The sequence below is a fragment of the Scyliorhinus torazame genome, chromosome 11 (assembly GCF_047496885.1).
Source record: "Scyliorhinus torazame isolate Kashiwa2021f chromosome 11, sScyTor2.1, whole genome shotgun sequence".
NCBI lineage: Eukaryota > Metazoa > Chordata > Chondrichthyes > Carcharhiniformes > Scyliorhinidae > Scyliorhinus > Scyliorhinus torazame.
In genome coordinates this window covers 239,721,664-239,740,997 of record NC_092717.1, presented here as the reverse complement: position 1 = coordinate 239,740,997, position 19,334 = coordinate 239,721,664, and the positions used below count along the sequence as shown (strand labels likewise).

Below are 19,334 nucleotides of genomic sequence, written 5' to 3'. Positions count from 1 at the left end.
TTTATTCCTTCCAAAGTGAATCACCTCACACTTCTCTACATTAAACTCCATTTGCCACCTCTCAGCCCAGCTCTGCAGCTTATCTATATCCCTCTGTAACCTGCTACATCCTTCCACACTATCGACAACACCACCGACTTTAGTATCGTCTGCAAATTTACTCACCCACCCTTCTGCGCCTTCCTCTAGGTCATTGATAAAAATGACAAACAGCAACGGCCCCAGAACAGATCCTTGTGGTACTCCACTTGTGACTGAACTCCATTCTGAACATTTCCCATCAACCACCACCCTCTGTCTTCTTTCAGCTAGCCAATTTCTGATCCACATCTCTAAATCACCCTCAATCCCCAGCCTCCGTATTTTCTGCAATAGCCTACCGTGGGGAACCTTATCAAACACTTTGCTGAAATCCATATACACCACATCCACTGCTCTACCCTCGCCTGCCTGTTCAGTCACCTTCTCAAAGAACTCAATAAGGTTTGTGAGGCATGACCTACCCTTCACAAAGCCATGCTGACTATCCCTGATATTATTCCTATCTAGATGATTATAAATCTTGTCTCTTATAATCCCCTCCAAGACTTTACCCACTACAGACGTGAGGCTCACCGGTCTATAGTTGCCGGGGTTGTCTCTGCTCCCCTTTTTGAACAAAGGGACCACATTTGCTATCCTCCAGTCCTCTGGCACTATTCCTGTAGCCAATGATGACATAAAAATCAAAGCCAAAGGTCGAGCAATCTCTTCCCTGGCCTCCCAGAGAATCCTCGGATAAATCCCATCAGGTCCCGGGGACTTATCTATTTTCAGCCTGTCCAGAATTGCCAACACCTCTTCCCTACGTACCTCAATGCCATCTAATCTATTAGCCTGGGGCTCAGCATTCTCCTCCACAACATTATCTTTTTCCTGAGTGAATACTGACGAAAAATATTCATTTAGTATCTCGCCTATCTCTTCAGACTCCACACACAACTTCCCATCCCTGTCCTTGACTGGTCCTACTCTTTCCCTAGTCATTCGCTTATTCCTGACATACCTATAGAAAGCTTTTGGGTTTTCCTTGATCCTTCCTGCCAAATACTTCTCATGTCCCCTCCTTGCTCGTCTTAGCTCTCTCTTTAGATCCTTCCTCGCTACCTTGTAACTATCCATCGCCCCAACTGAAACTTCACACCTCATCTTCACATAGGCCTCCTTCTTCCTCTTAACAAGAGATTCCACTTCTTTGGTAAACCACGGTTCCCTCGCTCGGCGCCTTCCTCCCTGCCTGACCGGTACATACTTATCAAGAACACGCAGTAGCTGATCCTTGAACAAGCTCCACTTATCCAGTGTGCCCAACACTTGCAGCCTACTTCTCCACCTTATCCCCCCAAGTCACGTCTAATGGCATCATAATTGCCCTTCCCCCAGCTATAACTCTTGCCCTGCGGTGTATACTTATCCCTTTCCATCATTAACGTAAACGTCACCGAATTGTGGTCACTGTCCCCAAAGTGCTCTCCTACCTCCAAATCCAACACCTGGCCTGGTTCATTACCCAAAACCAAATCCAACGTGGTCTCGCCTCTTGTTGGCCTGTCAACAAACTGTGTCAGGAAACCTTCCTGCACACACTCTACAAAAAACAACCCATCTAATGTACTCGAACTATATCTTTTCCAGTCAATATTTGGAAAGTTAAAGTCTCCCATAATAACTACCCTGTTACTTTCGCTCTTATCCTGGATCATCCTCGCCATCCTTTCCTCTACATCCCTAGAACTATTTGGTGGCCTATAGAAGACTCCCAACAGTGTGACCTCTCCTTTCATGTTTCTAACCTCATACTTTGGTTCTGTCTTCACAAATGAGGACACAAATCAGAACGCAGGGTTTAGTGGGAGGGAAGAATTGAGGGAGATCAATATTAGTAGAGAAATGGTGTTGGGGAAATTGATGAGATTGAAAGCTGATAAATCCCCAGGGTCTGATGATCTACATCCCAGAGTATTTAAGGAAGTGGCCCGAGAAATAGTGGCTGCATTGGTGGTCATCTTCCAGGATTCTATAGACTCTGGAACAGTTCCTGCAGATTGGAGGGCAGCTAATGTAACTATATAAAAAGGGAGGTCGAGAGAAAACAGGGAATTATAGATCAGTAAGCCTGACGTCGATTGTGGGGAACATTCTAGAATCCATTATCAAAGATTTTATAACAGAGCACTTAGAAAACAGTGGCAGGATCAGACACAATCACCATGGATTAATGAAGGAGTAATCATGCTCGACAAATCTACTGGAATTCTTTGTAAATCTAACTAGTAGAGTTGATGAGGGGGGTGTCAGTGGATGTGGTCTTTTTGGACGTACAGAAAGCTTTTGACAAATTCCCACATGAGATTATTGCGTAAAATCAAAGCGCATGTTAGGGGTAGTGTATTGAGATGGACAGAAAACAGGTTGGCAGACAGGAAACAAAGAATAAGAATAAATGGCAGGCAGTGACTAGTGGGGTACCTCTGGGATCGGTGCTGGGACCCCAGCTATTCACAATATATATTAATGATTCAGATGAGGAAACAAACCGTAATTTTTCCAAATTTGCAGATGACAGTTGTGTGGGAGGGTGAGCTCAGGAGAAGGATGCAGAGATCCTTCAGTGTGATTTGAACAAGTTGAGTGGGCAAATGAATGACAGATGTAATATAATTTCGTACAAAAATGGGTAGGCAGACTATTATCGGAATGGCCATAAATTAGTAGATGGCAATGTGCAACGAGACCTGGCTGGCCTCGTACACCAGTCACTGAAGTTAAACATGCAGATACAGCAGGCAGTAAAGGAGGTGATTAGAAAAGTGGCCTTCATAGCAAGTGTTATGGGCGAGGCGTTTTCAGAACCCCCAAAAGTATCATGGAGTTCAACCAACCTCTCCCTTTAATGTATTTGTTGCTTTTCCTAACACACGGCTTTTTCCCTAGGTGTGGGATTACAATTATGGACACGTGGGTTTTTAAACACAAAACACTGTTTATTCCATTAACTCAACTTAACATCTTAAATAAACATTAGATCTCTTAACACCCCTTACTTCAAAGATAACTCAGAAAATATTGCAACAGTAAATAATTCCTTAAAATGTTCCTTCAAACTTCCAAGAGACTTAACACCTTTAAACAAAATCACATCAGGTTAAAGGCTTCACTTTAAATCACCCAAATGATCCAGAGATGGTCTTTTATGGCAGAGATCCAGCTCACTGCAAAACACAAGACACACACCCAGCTCTTTTCCTCCAAACTGCAAAACTAAACTGCAAAATGGCTGACCTGACCTCAGCTCTATCCACTCTCTGACATCACTGTTTTCTTAAAGGTACATTGCTTAAACATCCATGTCTTAAAGGTACTCTCACATGACACAAGAGGATTTGAGTACAGGAGCAGGGATGTCTTGCTGCAATTGTGTGCCATTTTGGTCTCCTCATTTCAGGAAGAACGTTCTTGCTCTAGAGGGAGTGCAGCAAAGGTTTACCAGACTGATTCCTGGGATGGCAGGATTAACATACGAGGAGATTGAGTCAGTTAGGATTGTTTTCGCTGGAACTCAGAAGAATGGGGGGATTGGGAGGGGGGGGGGGGGGGGTTGGGGGGAGAAACTCAGAAACCTATAAAATTCTAACAGGACTAGACAGGGTAGACGCAGGAAAGATGATCCTGATGGTGGCGGTGTCCAGAACCAGGAGTCACAGTCTGAGGATACGGGGTAGACCATTTCGGACAGAGATGAGGGGAAATTTCTTCACCCAGAGTGGTGACCCTGTGGAATTCATTACCACAGGAAGTGGTCGAGGCCAAAACATTGTATGTTTTCAAGAAAGTTAGATATAGCACTTGGAGTGAAGGGGATCAAAGGATATGGGGGGTGGAAAGAGGTGGGATTAGGCTATCGAGTTCAACCATGATCATAATGAATGGCAGAGCAGGCTCGATGGGCCAAACGGCCCCTCCTGCTCCTATTTTCTATGTTTCTATGATTAGCGACCATCTTATAGTGGTGGCCTCTTATTTTGGATTCTCTCATGCAGAAATAACTTCTGTAAAGTCACCCTAGTCCCAGATGACCATAGGCTGCTTTCCCCCTTGGAGGGGGAGAGCTGACTGGTGGTGATTTAACCTGAGGGTCATCACACCTCAGGCAAGGTGCAAGGTTGAGAAGGCGGAGCCTTCATGAATAATCTCAGCCGGTGTGGGGATTGAACCAGTGCTATTAACCCTCTACCCTCTCAAACTCTTTCATATTCAGGGGCAGCATGTAGCGCAGTGGTTAGCACTGCGACTGCGGTGCTGAGGACCCGGGTTCGAAACCCAGCCCTGGGTCACTGTCCGCATGGAGTTTGCACATTCTCCCCATATCTGCCTGGGTTTCACCCCCACAACCCAAAGATGTGCAGGCTAGGTGGATTGGCCACGCTAAATTACCCCTCAATTGGAAAAATAATAATAATTGGGTACTCTAAATTTATTTTTTAAAAACTCGTTCATATTCTCCAAGGCCTCCTCCATCAGGTCAACACACCATCTTCCTCTTTCCAGTCTCTAAACTATCCCCCCTAATAGACATGACCTTGTCGTTCTGTAACACATCAAACAAGTGACTTGCTGGCAGCTTGCTTATGCAGCGAAAACCCTACAAACCTGCTTGGTGAGCTCTGTAATTTGTGTGTCAATACAGTCTCAGGGTGAGGCAACGGCCAACTATTCTCAGAACTATAGGCATAGCCAATAAATGCTGGCTGTGCCAGCAACGCCCAGAGACAGTGAAAAAAAAAAGAATTTCTAAATCGGCACGGAGCAGCTGGAGAGTTATGGATCATTCTGCCCCTCATTACATTACACAAGACACTTTAATATACAAAGTGCAGGCAAATGTCAGTCAGGACTAAACAAACTTGTACTTAAAGATTTGTTCAGAGTAGCGATTTGTTAATCAGACTTTGATAAACGGCAATATAAATATAACGAGTCAGTCACATTCTCAATGTCACATGTTCTGTGGACTAATGTTAAATACTGTTAGAATTTAGATATAAATAGATAAAGTTCAACATTCAAAGCTTGTGTGTATCTTTTGTTACATAGTCCACAAAATAAACCATTCCAGTTGATGAAAGGTAGCACCAGAGTGCTCTGTGAAAATCTAGACTGGTCTGCTGCACCACCTGGTGGAAGTAAATGATAATTACATAGAAACATACATAGAAAATAGGAGGAGGCAATTCGGCCCTTCGAGCCTGCTCTGCCATTCATTATGATCATGGATAACCATAAGAGTTCAATACCCTGATCCAGTCTTCCCAACCTCCCCCACACCCATTCCTTTAGCGCCAAGAGCTATATCTAATTCCATCTTGAAATGACGATGTTTTCACCTCAACTACTTTTTGTGGTAGTGAATTCACTCTCTCACCTCATACCCCTTATCCTCAAACTATGACTCCTAGTTCTGGACTCCACCATTTAAGGGGCACCTTGACAAATACATGAATAGGATGGGAATAGAGGGATACGGACCCAGGAAGTGTAGATGATTGTAGTTTAGTCGGGCAGCATGGTCGGCACGGGCTTGGAGGGTCGAAGGGCCTGTTCCTGTGCTGTACATTTCTTTGTTCTTTTGTTCTTTGAGATTCCCCCGCACTCTTCTAAACTCCAATGAATATAATCCTAACTGACTTAGCCTCTCCTCATATGACGGTCCCGCCATCCCAGGAATCAGCCTGGTAAACCTTAGCTGCACTTCCTCCTTGGCAAAAACATCCTTCCTCAGATAAGGACACCAAAACTGCACACAATACTTCAGGGCGGCACAGTAGCAGTGGTTGGCACTGTTTCACAGCGGCAGGGTCCCAGGTTCGATTCCCGGCTTGGGTCACTGTCTATGCAGAGTTTGCACGTTCTCCCAGTGTCTGCGTGGGTTTCCTCCGGGTGCACCGGTTTCCTCCCACAACTCCCGAAAGACATGCTGTTAGGTAATTTGGACATTCTGAATTCTCCCTCCGTGTACCTGAACAGGCGCAGAAGTGTGGCGACTAAGGGTTTTCACAATGCAATGAAGTTGTGAAGCTGTGTTAATGTAAGCCTACTTGTGACAATAAAGAATATTATGAGGCGTGGCCTCACCAATGCCATGTAAAACACCCCTATTCCTATACTCAAATCCTCTCAGTGAAGGCCAATATTCCATTTGTCTTCTTTACTGCCTGCTGTACCTGCGTGCTTACTTTCAGCGACTGATGCACGAGGACATCAAAGTCTCACTGAGTATCCACCTCTCAATTTACACCCATTCAAATAATGTCTTCCTATTTTTGCTACCGAAGTGGATAACCTCACATTTATCCACTTTATACTGCGTCTGCCATGTATATGCCCACTCACTCAGCCTGTCCAAATCCTGCTGAAGCATCTCTGCAACCTCCTCACAGCTCACCTTCCCATCCAACTTTGTTTCATCTGCAAATTTGGAAATACAATGTGAAAAGTTGGGGTCGAGCACAGATTCCTGCAGTACCTGACTAGTCACCGTCTGCCAATCGGAAAAAGACCATTTATTCCAACTTTTTGGTTCCTGTCTGCTAACCAGCTTTCTATCCATCTTAAGACATGATCCATAATCCCATGCACTTTAACTTTACACAGTCATCTGCTATGTGAGACCTTGGCCTATAGTTTACTATTTTCTCTCTACCACCCTTTTTGAATGGCTGGGTTATATTAGCTACCCTCCAATCTGTAGGAACCTTTCCAGAGCAATAACACCTTTGCAATATGTAGTTATGCAGGTGAAGAGGTACAGACATTGGGGGACTTTCTTAGCCTTACTGGAAGCAGTTAAATGATGGCAGACTTTGAACCTGAACACGGGACGAGGAGGAAGCCATTTAGCCTCTGGATCCTGTTCCACCATTCAATGGGATTATGGTTGATCTTTGGTGCAAGTGCATAAACCCACCTCTGTCCAAATTCCTTAGTAACTTTGGTTAACACCAATCTAATTCAGATTTGGAATTGACTGAGCACCAACTGCCATTTGAGAAAGATTTCCAAACTGTTACTGCCCATTGCTAGGGGTCACCATCGCCAACAGTCTGTCCTGGTCCACTCACCTTGGTGTAACAGTCAAAACAGCCCAACAACGTCTCTACTTCCTATGGAAGCTAAAGAAATTTGGCATGTCTGCAGCGACTCTCACAAACCTCTACAGATATGTCATAGAGAGCATCCTATACGGCTGCATCACAGCCTGGTATGGAAACTGCTCGGCCCAAGATCGGAATAAAGTGCAGTGTGGTGAACTCAGCCCAATGCATCACACAAGCTTGCCACCCCCACATTGATTCTGTACACACCTCCCACTGCCTCAGGAAGGCAGACAGCATTGTCAGAGACCCCTCCCATCCAGGCTTTGCCCTCTTCCAGACCCTTCCATCAGGCAGAAGGTACAGAAGTCTGAAGACCCGCACAGCCAGATATAGGAACAGCTTCCTCCCCACAGCTACATGACTCAACAACTCCCCCTCAGACTGATCTGTTCCCTGTAAGAACACTACTCACCACGTCCTATGCTGCTCTTGCTCATGTATTTGCTTTGTTTGGCCCCTTGATCCGCACTGTAACCAATCACTGTCTGTTGATGTACCATTTGTCAATGTACTCTGTTGATTATTCTTTTTGTCTACTATGTACGTACAGTATACGTTCCCTCGGCCGCAGAAAAATATTTTTCACTGTACTTCGGCATGTGACAATAAATCAAATCAAAATGTGACAGTCCCTTGCTCTAACCTGTTAAGTCCAAAGTGGATGAGGTTTTTGCCCACATTGAAATCCATTATCATTGATATCCATGTTTTATATACGCTGCATGTAAAGGATTAATTTCTTATCTCGTTGATGATTTGATAGCATTAATACCAGTTTCCATGTTTGCCAGTCCTGGTATTAGGGCAAGAGGGATATAGGATTAAACCCCAGAACCCCAACATTGTGAATCCATTAAAGAGACTGAAACTGGGCAAACTTTATCGGAATTATTTATGCATTAAATGTATCAATTTTAAGGCCATGAAACGGGTGCACAAGGCCCAACTTTCCCACTCCCTTAAGTGAACACTGGGATAGCTGTCACATGGAAAGAAAGAACTTGCATTTATATTGCACTTATCACAACTTCAGGACATCCCAAAGCACTTTAGGTAGAATTAAGTATTTTTAGAAATGTAGTCACTGTTCGAATGTAGAAAACATGACAGTCAATTTATACACAGCAAGCTCCCAGTAATATGATAATAACCAAAGTTTGTTTCGGTGCGATTTGAGTGTTAAATATACATACCCAGGATGTATGGCATTAGGAGGAAAGTTTGGGCCTGTATCCATTGACGTCAAGAAGATTGAGATGTGATCTTATTGAGACATACAAGATCCTGAGGGGACTCAATAGGGTTGGTTGCTGAAAAGATGTTTCTCCTAGAGCAGCACGGTGGCACAGTGGATAGCACCGCTGCCTCACGGCGCCGAGATCCCAGGTTCGATACCGGCTCTGGGTCATTGGCCGTGGGCAGATAAAAAATAAGAGGCCTCTTATTTATGGAGATTTTTTTTCTCGGAGGGTTGCAAATCTTTCAAACTCTTCCCTGGAGAGTGGTGGAGGCAGGGTCATTGAATATGTTTTAAGACAGAGGTAGATAGATCCTTGATTAACAAGAGAGTGAAAGGTTACCAGGATAGCTGGGAATATGGTGTCAAGGCCACAATCAGATCAGCTCAGATGAAGGTCTTATTGAATGGTTGAGCAGGCTTGAGGGACCGAATGGTCTACTTCCTGCTCCTGATTCGTATGTTAGAATGGGCCAGGACGAGGAGAACGCCAGTGCTCAAGATAGCGTCACAGGATCTTTTACATCCATCAGAAAAGGTCAATGGGACCTTTGATTAGTTCAACACCCATGATTTTTAACCCATATTTGTTTGTAAATCTGAAAGACAATTAATAAAGTGGTCACTTAAATAAACAACGTCTCTGAGATGGAGGGAAAAACACAAAAACACTGCTGGGTTAGGAGTTAGAACCAAGTACAAAACACATTTACACTTCCATGTGACAGTCAGAGACAAACTCGATTATATATGGGTTATGTTTTATTCTATTTACAGACATTAGCTATAAATATAATACATCATTTCTTGAAAAGACATTTGTGTTCATTTTAAGTCTGTCGATATATTAAATAACACATTAAATTTGCAAAGTTCCATCATAATGTAGCTAGCTGGGTCCAACTCAGATAACACCCTGTGGTTGTAAAATAAACTTGAAACTGAATTAAACCAAACCGAAAGACAATTCAAATCAAATAGATATGCTTCATTATTCAGCCTTTTCTTTTAAACCTGAGATATATTGAGGAAATGAATCAGTGTGTAAAAAAAGGGCATAGGTAAAGCATGTTTGATTTTACACCTCAGCTCAAGGTAAAAGATTTGCTTTTGAACAGTTAGCAATGAGGAGTGAGCTCACGCAATTAATGCACTTTTCCCACAAACTACACAGTTAGTGATCACGGTCTTTTGATTTAGCAACCAAGAAATGGAGGCTGAAGAAAGAAAAAAAGCCAAAATTACAACCAACATCCTCCCAGATGACTGCAGATATTCAAAAAATGTGCTGGAAAATGTAACGGCAGTTTGAAACTGCATTACTAGCAGGTGGCCCAATCTGCACATCTATATTCAATGTTTAAGTTTAAAAAAGTCTAATTATAAGCAGAGATGAGTGATAAATATATTGAAAAATTATCTTACATAGGCACATCCAAGTTCAGTGCGCCTTTTATTGTGAAAGACAAAATAATTTTAGGTTTTGTGTTTATTTTTCATTTCCTCACCCCACCCCCCCATCTTCCCTCATGTTCTGTACAATTGTGAAATATTAGTTCTGTGTTTTTTGTGGGTGCAGGGTACAAATGCAGGAATTTCAACAATAGCTACAAAAGAAAGCAATCAGTATTTACGATTCCTTCTGAGATTCAGGGTGAGTGTGCCGTGCTACCAGTTCCTCAGATACTGTTGATAATTATCAGGGCCGGTGTGGAGTTCTGCTGGCTGGTTTCACACTGCACACTCTGGTCAGCAAGTTTGGCGAAGACTCTGGGCGTCCCAAGATTATAGACACCAGCGTGAACAAAACAAGCCTTCAGTGGAACTGAGTAAACCTCCTGCCCCTTCAGTTGAATTTTGTACTGAGTCTGCCCGAGCCAGGTGAAAGAACCATGGACCTCTAACATCTCTGGGCTGGAAAAAGGAAACATTCACAGATCAGTCACAATCTCAGCGAATGGCATAAGAGGCTTGAGGAGCTAAACAACCTACTACTGTTCCTAAATCCATCAAAATAAACAAAATAACATTTGAGAGGGGACTTAAGTAGGATATAACAAAGAATAATGTCACGCATCACAAAATGGCAGGCATAACTCGGACCCGTTCAGTTTACACAGAAACATACACAGAAAATAGAAGCAGGAGGAGGCTATTCGGCCCCTCGAGCCTGCTCCGCTATTCATTATGATCATGGCTGATCATCAAGTTCAGTACCCTGATCCCGCACCACCGCCCCATATCCCTTTGGCCCTAAGAGCTATATCTAATTCCTTCTTGAATTTACACAATGTTTTGGCCTCAACTACTTTCTGTAGTAGCGAATTCCACAGATTCACCACTCTCTGGGTGAAGAAATTTCTCCACATCTCAGTCCTAAAAGGTTTACCCCTTATCCTCAAACTATGACCCCTAGTTCTGGACTCACCCATTATTCCTGAATCTACCCTGTCTAATCCTGTTAGAATTTTACAAGTTTCTATGAGATCCCCTCTCACTCTTCAAACTCCATTGAATATACACCCATTCAAATCATAATCTGCCTTCCCACAGCAACACCTCAAATTTGGGGGAAGTGAGTGGATTTAAACTAATTGTTCAATGTGAAAACAAGTTCAGCTGAGGAGGAAGGTTGTGATGGTAGATGAAGGGCTGATCTTCTGTTCAACAAAGAAATGGAGAGCTCTCACACCATCCTGCTGCAGGTAGAAATGTAGAAGATTGAATGGTGAAAAGGAGATGGTTGGGGCCAAGAAACCGATGAAAGGGGATTGACCTGAAATGTTAACTCTTGTTACTCTCTTAACACGGACCTGTTAAGCAGTTTGCTATTGGACAAAAAGTGCTCTTATACCTTTTGGAGCAACGTAATTGCTCCAAGTATAAAGGTTCTATCTCAGGTTAAGTACATAGTCTCCCAGCGCAGAATAAATTCTCAGCATTGAAAAATATTTATCCAAAGTATTAAGTCTGAAAAGAACAAAAGTTAATTAGTGCCGAGAGGGAAGTTTGGAAACTGGCCAGCATGGTATCCATTTTTAATAAGGTAACACGCAGGCCCATTAGACATGCAAGGGCTGCTTGTGATAAATCGAGAGGAAGCAATCAATATTAATTCATGATGTGGAGATGCCGGCGTTGGACAGGGGTGAGCACAGTAAGAAGTCTTAAAACACCAGGTTAAAGTCCAACAGGTTTATTTCGAATCACTAGCTTTCGGAGCGCTGCTCCTTCCTCAGGTGAATGAAGAGGTATGTTCCAGAAATATATATATAGACAAATTCGAAGATGCCAGACAATGCTTGGAATGCGAGCATTAGCAGGTGATTAAATCTTTACAGATTTCGAACGTGTCACAGCAAAAAACCACACTAACTTCCTCAGAAGACAAACATGGGACACAACCGACAGAGTACCCTTCGTCGTCCAGTACTTTCCCGGAGCGGAGAAACTACGACATCTTCTTCACAGCCTTCAACACGTCATCGATGAAGATGAACATCTTGCCAAGGTCACCCCCACTACTTGCCTTCAAACAACCGCGCAACCTCAAACAAACCATTGTTTGCAGCAAACTACCCAGCCTTCAGAACAGTGACCACGACACCACACAACCCTGCCATGGCAATCTCTGCAAGACGTGCCACATCATCGACATGGATACCACCATTACACACGAGAACACCACCCACCAGGTACGCAGTACATACTCGTGCGACTCGGCCAACGTTGTCTACATCATACGCTGCAGGAAAGAATGTGCCGAAGCGTGGTACATTGGCGAGACCATGCAGACGCTGCAACAATGAATGAACGGACATCACGCAACAATCACCAGGTAGGAATGTTCCCTTCCAGTCGGGGAACACTTCAGCAGTCAAGGGCATTCAGCCTCTGATTTCGGGTAAGCGTTCTCCAAGGCGGCCTTCAGGGCGCGCGACAACGCAGAATCGCCAAGCAGAAACTTATAGCCAAGTTCCGCACAAGAGTGCGGCCTCAACCGGGACCTGGGATTCATGTTGCATTACATTCATCCCCCACCATCCGGCCTGCGAAATCCTACCAACTGTCCTGGCTTGACACAATTCACACCTCTTTAACCTGGGGTTACCCCATCTCTGGATCTGTAAAGATTTAATCACCTGCTAATGCTTGCATTCCAAGCATTGTCTGGCATATTTGAATTTGTCTATATATATGTTTCTGGAACATACCACTTCATTCACCCGAGGAAGGAGCAGCGCTCCGAAAGCTAGTGATACGAAACAAACCTGTTGGACCTTTAACCTGGTGTTGTAAGACTTCTTACAATATTAATTCAGAAAGGGAGATCCTGCCTCACCAAAACTGCTTGGGATTTTCCTGAGAAAGTCAAATCCCAAAAGTACTCCCTGCAGTAAAACAACATTTGACAAATTAGAGACAATTTTAGCTTCAGGGGCTTCAGATTAAAAATCAAGAGTAAGAAATTAGGCAGAAGGTATAAAGAGAAAGACAGATCTCCATTTCTATAATTCCTTTCACAACCTCAGCATGTTTCATAGCCAATGAGAAACTCTTGGTGTTGTAACTGTTGGTGGCTACTTGTTAGAGGAATTATGGCGAGTGTCTCAATCACGGAATGTGGTGCTCCAGGGAATTGATGCTGAGAACTCAACTGTTTGCACTAATAATCGGGATTCAGATGTTCAAAGCAAAATACTCAAATTTTCAGTCAGTACCATCTGATGCAGACTGAAATTAGAAAAGGCAGCATGTGAACGACAAGGGAATGTATGGCAAAATATCTAATAACGGCTGATGAAATTAATATAGACAAGTTTAAAGGCTATCACCACTGCACAATACTATAGAATTCGATACTGCTGAGGAGTACAGGACTTATCAAGGCATTGACAACATGCAGCACATCTACTTGCATCGCTGCTGGAACATGGAGAAACTCCTGATGAAATGCCCTTACTGATAAACTGCTCATACTGTTCCATTGCAAATTTTACAGTTTTCAAATTGACACTCCTGTTGATCCAGTATCAAATCTAGTCATTTAATCTCTCCTGCCTTTCATCCCATCAACAACCTTCCCTTCTTTCTCCCACCCTCACCCCTCTTTCACTTGCTCAAAATCTGTTACATTTCTAACTTTTCTTAATTCTAACGAGGCCCAAAACATGAACTTTCTATCTCCACAGACGCTGCCTGATCGGTTGACTATTTTGAGCATTTAATTTTAATCACAGAAAACATTAGGTTCAAAACACTACTTCCAACTGATGCACGAGAGCAGACACAAGGATGAAGTTTCAAACAACTGAAGGGCAAATTTAGGAGAGTCAGGGAGCTCTTCAGATGTAGAATGAAGCTTAGGGTCATGGAGGTAAACTCTAGAATAACTCAATAGCTGAAAGCTGTGTGGAGGCTTGTTTATTTGCTGCAGTAACAGTTTCGGAAAGCACATTCACAACCTCTGGTATATTTAATTTAAAAACCCAGTGCTTTAGCAAATTTGTTGCTGGGTGTAATTATTAAAAATTTGAGAGTGGTTACTGAGGGGCTGGTGGAATGGTTTGCAAGATTCTGATTAACGGAGTTCAGCGTGAACAGGTTGATACCTTCCACCGTCTTGGGTCATACATCATGGACGATGCAGGGTGTTTCAAAGAAATTAGTGTTTAAGAGGAAGCTGTTTGAGGTAGTGGTATCAAGGAATCTCACACATTTTGGACAAGTGATGCAAACAGGAGGGGCCTGTTCGGGAATAAAAAGAGGTAATATGCAAGGAAAAACTCTTGGAAAACATGCAGAAGGAAGACACAAGATGGCATGAATGGATAATATCAGCACGTGGACTGGTCTCTTGATGGGACAGGCAGTGAGGACAGCGGAAGATAGAAGTCAGCGGAGAAAGATTGTTTTTCGTGCGGCCAATCCTTGGAAGGAGGACGGATGAAAGACAATTCCAAATCATTGCTTCTGTATGAATTAAGTACATTCAGATACTCAAATTGCCATGGTGGAATGAGAATTCACATTCTCGGGTTTACTGGATGATCAGTAAATAACTACTGAAGTAATGTAAACACTCAGCATATTACCAAAGTGGAAGTTTAAAAAAATAAATTTAGAATGCCCAATTATTTTTTTCCAATTAAGACCATAAGACATAGGAGCAGAATTAGGCCACTCGGCCCATCGAGTTTGCTCCGTCATCCAATCATGGCTGATATTTTTCTCATCCCCATTCTCCTGCCTTCTCCTCATAACCCCTGATCCCCATAATAATCAAGAACCTAACTCTCGGTCTTAAAGACACTCAGTGATTTGGCCTCCACAGCCTTCTGCGGCAAAGAGTTCCACAGATTCACCACCCTCTCTGGCTGAAGAGATTCCTCCTCATCTCGGTTTTAAAGGATCGTCCCTTCAGTCTGAGGCTGTGTCCTCTGATTCTAGTTTTTCCGACAAGTGGAAACATCCTCTCCACATCCACTCGATCCAGGCCTCGCAGTATCCTGTTATGTTTCAATAAGATCCCCCCATATCCTTCCAAAGAGTACAGATCCAGAGTCCTCAACCGTTCCTCATACGAAAAGCTGTTCATTCCAGGGATCATTCTCGTGAACCTCCTCTGGACCCTTTCCTAGGCTAGCACATCCTCCCTTAGATAGGGGGCACAAAACTGCTCACAATACACCAAATGGGGTCTGACCAGAGCCTTATACAGCCTCAGAAGTACATCCCTGCGCCATCGTGACGCCCTATCAAAATGGAAGTTATTCTTGGTTAAAATTTCAACAGCAGCCTGAAAATGATACGCGAGTTTTAGAATCTACCTTACCTTGTCGCCTTGTGTCGCAGATCAATGATAATGTCCACTTCAATTTGACAGCAATTGAAAAGAACAAGCGTGACAGGCACGAAACACAAGCTGTGGAACAGAAAAAATAAAAGTTAAACATATCCCGAGCCGTCTTCCTGGGATTAGGTTGTAACCTACATTTTAGAACTGCAACTTGTTCCCTCTTTATCCAGCTTATCTCTAGATAATAAACCACACTAACCTCAATTTAAAACTGCATTTTTAGCTAAAAAGCTGGTGTCAACCAAATTCAAAGACTTTTTTCACAACGGAATGCGTGGTGACTACATGCACAAGAGCAATTAAAAAGACAAACAATTCCAGCTAAAGTCTCAAACAGAAACGTCCTTGAAATTTTGATAAACAAAACCAATAGCCTGTATTAAACACCTTTATTCCAGAAAAACTTCAAGGTGTTTCAAAAGAATTGTAAATCAGACAAAATTCAATAGTCAAATTAGCAAATATCAGGAAGGGTGACAAAGCTTGGCCCGAGAGATGGACTTAAAAGAGCCGTCTTAAAGGAGTGAAATGAAGGCACAGGATGTTTTAGTGAAGAAATTCCAAGCTGTGTATCAGAGATGCCTGATGCCTCAGCTGCCAATGTGGGGTGTGAGCAAAGGGGCAGAGATGCAGAACAGACTGTATTTGGAGCTCTCACCATTGTAATGTTTGTGAATGTTAGACATAGATGGAGACAGGGGCACAAAGGGATTTAAACATTACCTGGTGCATTGGGACAAGCCAACGTAAGGCAAGACGCACAAGTGTAAGAGCAGCACCTATCGGAATGCTTTGGTCATTCTAGTGTTTGACTGATGGAAACTGGGACATTCAGGACTGGAACTGATCTGAGAGTACTGATGGGTTAAGAAAGCTGTACACAACAAACAGCTTGTATTTATATACCTTAAAATAATGAGAAAAACTCTGTGCCATATAAGGAGATACAAGATCAGATGATCAAAGGCTTTATCAAAGGTGTAGATTTTAAGGAACATCGTGAAAGCAAAACGCGGGGAAGAGAAACAGAGAGTATTAGGAAAAAAATTCCAGAGCTTGAGACCCAAGGATCTAAGGCACAACTATCAATGAAATGGGGAGCACAAGAGGCTGGAATCGGAGATTCGGAGGGTTGGGGGACTGGAGCAAATTGCCCTCATCTTCTTTGTTCATAAGATCACAAAGAGCAGCCTGGAGATGAGGAAGAGGCGGTGGTCAATGACATATCCGGGCAGGGGATTGGGAGAAACACCAACGGTAACAGTAGGAGTTGGAAGGTTGAAAGAGATAGGCAAAGAACCCATTGCTAAAACGATACAGCCATTTATGAATAGACAATAATGGAAGCAAGCAACGACATTGGGGGAGAAAGTCTGCCATGTCAAGAGGTGCAACAGTCAAGAAGGACAAGGGGGGGTGCATGATGGTCACAGTTACACAGTAGGTCACTGGTGATGTTGGAGTTAAGATGTTACAGTTCTGTTGCACAAGTGGAAACCCAAATATAAAGAATCAAAGTGGAAGTAAGGACATGGATTTGGCAAAGATAGAGAGGGAGGCAACAAGATCCTAGGAGGCAGGGATGAGGTGCTAAGGGATACTTTGAAAGGGAAAGGAATACTACCCAAAGAGAGTTGAAATGTCAGCTATCATGGGGGCCAGAAACTGAAGATGTGTGGTCAGCAGTTTAGCTGAAGAGAGTAAGGAGAGTTTCATAGATAAGATGGGATCAGAGAGATCAAGTTAAACAGGAGAGACATGGGCAAGTGGGAGCCTGTGAGGTTTGGCATGGTGGGTAAATGGAGGAGTTGACAGAGGCAGCTGAACAGATGGTATCGATCTTAGCAAACTATAGGCCCACGAGCCCTGGTAGCATGTTTACGGTGTAAGTGGAGGGATAGGAGAGAGAGCTTTAAACAGAAGGTTGGTGTGGAAGCAAAATGTTACCTTCCCTCTCCACGACCAGCCTGGTGTAATGGGTGATTTTCGCAGCTGAAGAATAAAACCAAATAACTTGAAAATCGGAAAGCTTTATTCAAGAGACCAGCAAAATCATGGGCTGGATTCTCCGTTTTCGGGACTACATCCCCACGCCGTCGTGAAAACTGTCGCCTTTTAGACCAGAAAAATTGGCGTCAAAAGGCCAGATTCACAGCCTTGCAGAAGGCTAGCAGACAGCTATCGTGAAGCTCACAGCTCCAGCTGCCGATACAGCCCCCCGCACTTCCGGGTCAGCGACCGCACATGTGCCTCCAGCGGCTGCGCCGTGCTCCATGGCGAACTCAGACCGCAGACATGCACCGTGGAAATTATGCCCCCGACCGACCGCGCGCCCGACCAGGACCGTCCGCTCAAAAATACCCCAGTCCCGAATGAGGCACCCCCTGCCCTACGATCGGCCCGCCCCCGACTGTGCAGGCCACAGACTGAGTCCACAGCCGGCTCGCGAGTATCCCGAAAGGCAGGACAATGAGAGGCCCACGGCGTCGGGAATTCAGCCGGTCGGGGGTGGAGAATAGTGGGGCAATGGCCTTTGGTGGTGGATACTGTGTCCGGCGTACTCCCCAAGTACGCCGATTTTGGGGGAGGGGGGGGGGGGGGGGGTGGAGTCCAGATTTCATGCGGGAAACTGGATTCACCACCCCGGCGCCGAACACGATTTCAGTGTTGGGGTGCGGAGAATCCAGCCCCATATCTCCGGTTTGTGGTGGAAGTATGAGGGCAGCTTTGCTTCAATCTCATACTCCCAATGGACCACGGCACAGAGGATAGCACAATAATTAATGACCTTTTCCTTGAAGCATATTTATTATTATTTCAAAGTATGGTTAGTTCAAGCCACCTGCCAAACAGCATGTTAAAAATAATTTACAAACCTCTTTTGATGAAATGGATGGTCATAGTATTCAGGGTAATGAAAGCTAATCTTAATAAGATGGGAAAGCTGTTCCATACTGGGTCTTGCAGGCAGCTGTGGCTGTTCAGGTCGTGTGAATTTCAACAGAACCATTTCCTGTGTTTCCTGGAAGGTGTGAGATTGAAAAAAAAACACAAACTTCAATTTACTCACATGAAGACTAAACAGACTGGGTGACAGCTTTGCAAGCACCTTCGCTCCGTCTGCAAACATGACCTCAACCTTCCTGCTGAGTGCCATTTCAACTCAGCATCTTGCTCTCGTGCCCACATATCTATTCTTGACTTGCTGCAATGCTCCGAGGAAGCCCAACACAAAGTGGAAGAACACCACCTTATCTTCCAGTTAGACCTTATGGACTCAACATTGAGTTCAACAACTTTAGACGGTGAACTTCCCCTCCATATTGACCCCTTTTTGTTTCCTTGGTTTGCCCCAAGTAAAAACCCTCCTCCCCACAGGGTCACCTGTCACTTGTTCTTCAGTTTTGCTTTCATTTAAGTACTGACCTTTGCTCACCTATTCACATTTTGCTGCCTTACTTTTATGCCATTATTAGTACTACTTTAATCTTTGATGCCACCATTAACACTTCCTTTGTCAATCTCTCCTTAACGCCAATTTATCCCTGACCTTCTAATTCTGCCCCATCTCCTCCAAACCCTTCAACTATATAATCCATTACATTTGTACTCCCCTTCAGTTCTGAAGTCATAGACTCGAAAGGTTAATCCTGTTCCTCTCCACAGATGCTGCCAGACCTGTTCCGTTTATCCAGCATTTTCTGTTCTTATTTCAGATCAACAGCATCCGGAATATTTTGCTTTTATTTTATGAGTAATTAAACAATTTCTATAATTCACACAACTGCTTTAGAATTGGTGGCTGCGAGAAGCAGTCACAGAATTATAGAATGGTTACAACACAGGCCATTGAGCCCTGTGTCTGTGCCAGCCTTTACCAAGAGTAACCCAGCAAGTATGACCCTTTTAACCTTTCCCAAAAGCCCTGTAATGTTTTCCCTTCAATTCCCCTTAGTTATCAACTTAGCAGCCCGTTATCCCAATCTTTAAAATATGTCCAAGTGCACAATGCTTTCAAAAGTCACAACATGAAAATTCATTTGTG

At 43.7% G+C, this 19,334-nt stretch overlaps 1 protein-coding gene and 1 long non-coding RNA gene across 5 annotated transcripts in view; one reads left to right on the top strand and one right to left on the bottom strand.

Moving 5' to 3' along the window:
* The window catches only part of LOC140385877 (uncharacterized), a 154,555-nt gene that overhangs the window by 77,177 nt on the left and 58,044 nt on the right, over window positions 1-19,334 (top strand). The window lies entirely within an intron of this gene.
* trappc8 (trafficking protein particle complex subunit 8) overlaps window positions 9,175-19,334 on the bottom strand; it is a 228,050-nt gene continuing 217,890 nt past the window's right edge. For 2 of the 4 annotated variants that reach the window (XM_072468480.1, XM_072468482.1), the window contains 4 exons: window positions 18,166-18,311; window positions 17,237-17,281; window positions 15,266-15,355; window positions 9,175-10,344 (listed from right to left, as the gene is read on the bottom strand). In XM_072468480.1, the coding sequence (XP_072324581.1) occupies window positions 10,110-10,344; window positions 15,266-15,355; window positions 17,237-17,281; window positions 18,166-18,311 (516 nt within the window). In that variant the 3' untranslated portion in view covers window positions 9,175-10,109. The remainder of the gene's footprint in view (window positions 10,345-15,265; window positions 15,356-17,236; window positions 17,282-18,165; window positions 18,312-19,334) is intronic. The other 2 variants (XM_072468481.1, XM_072468483.1) reach the window with 1 other exon arrangement.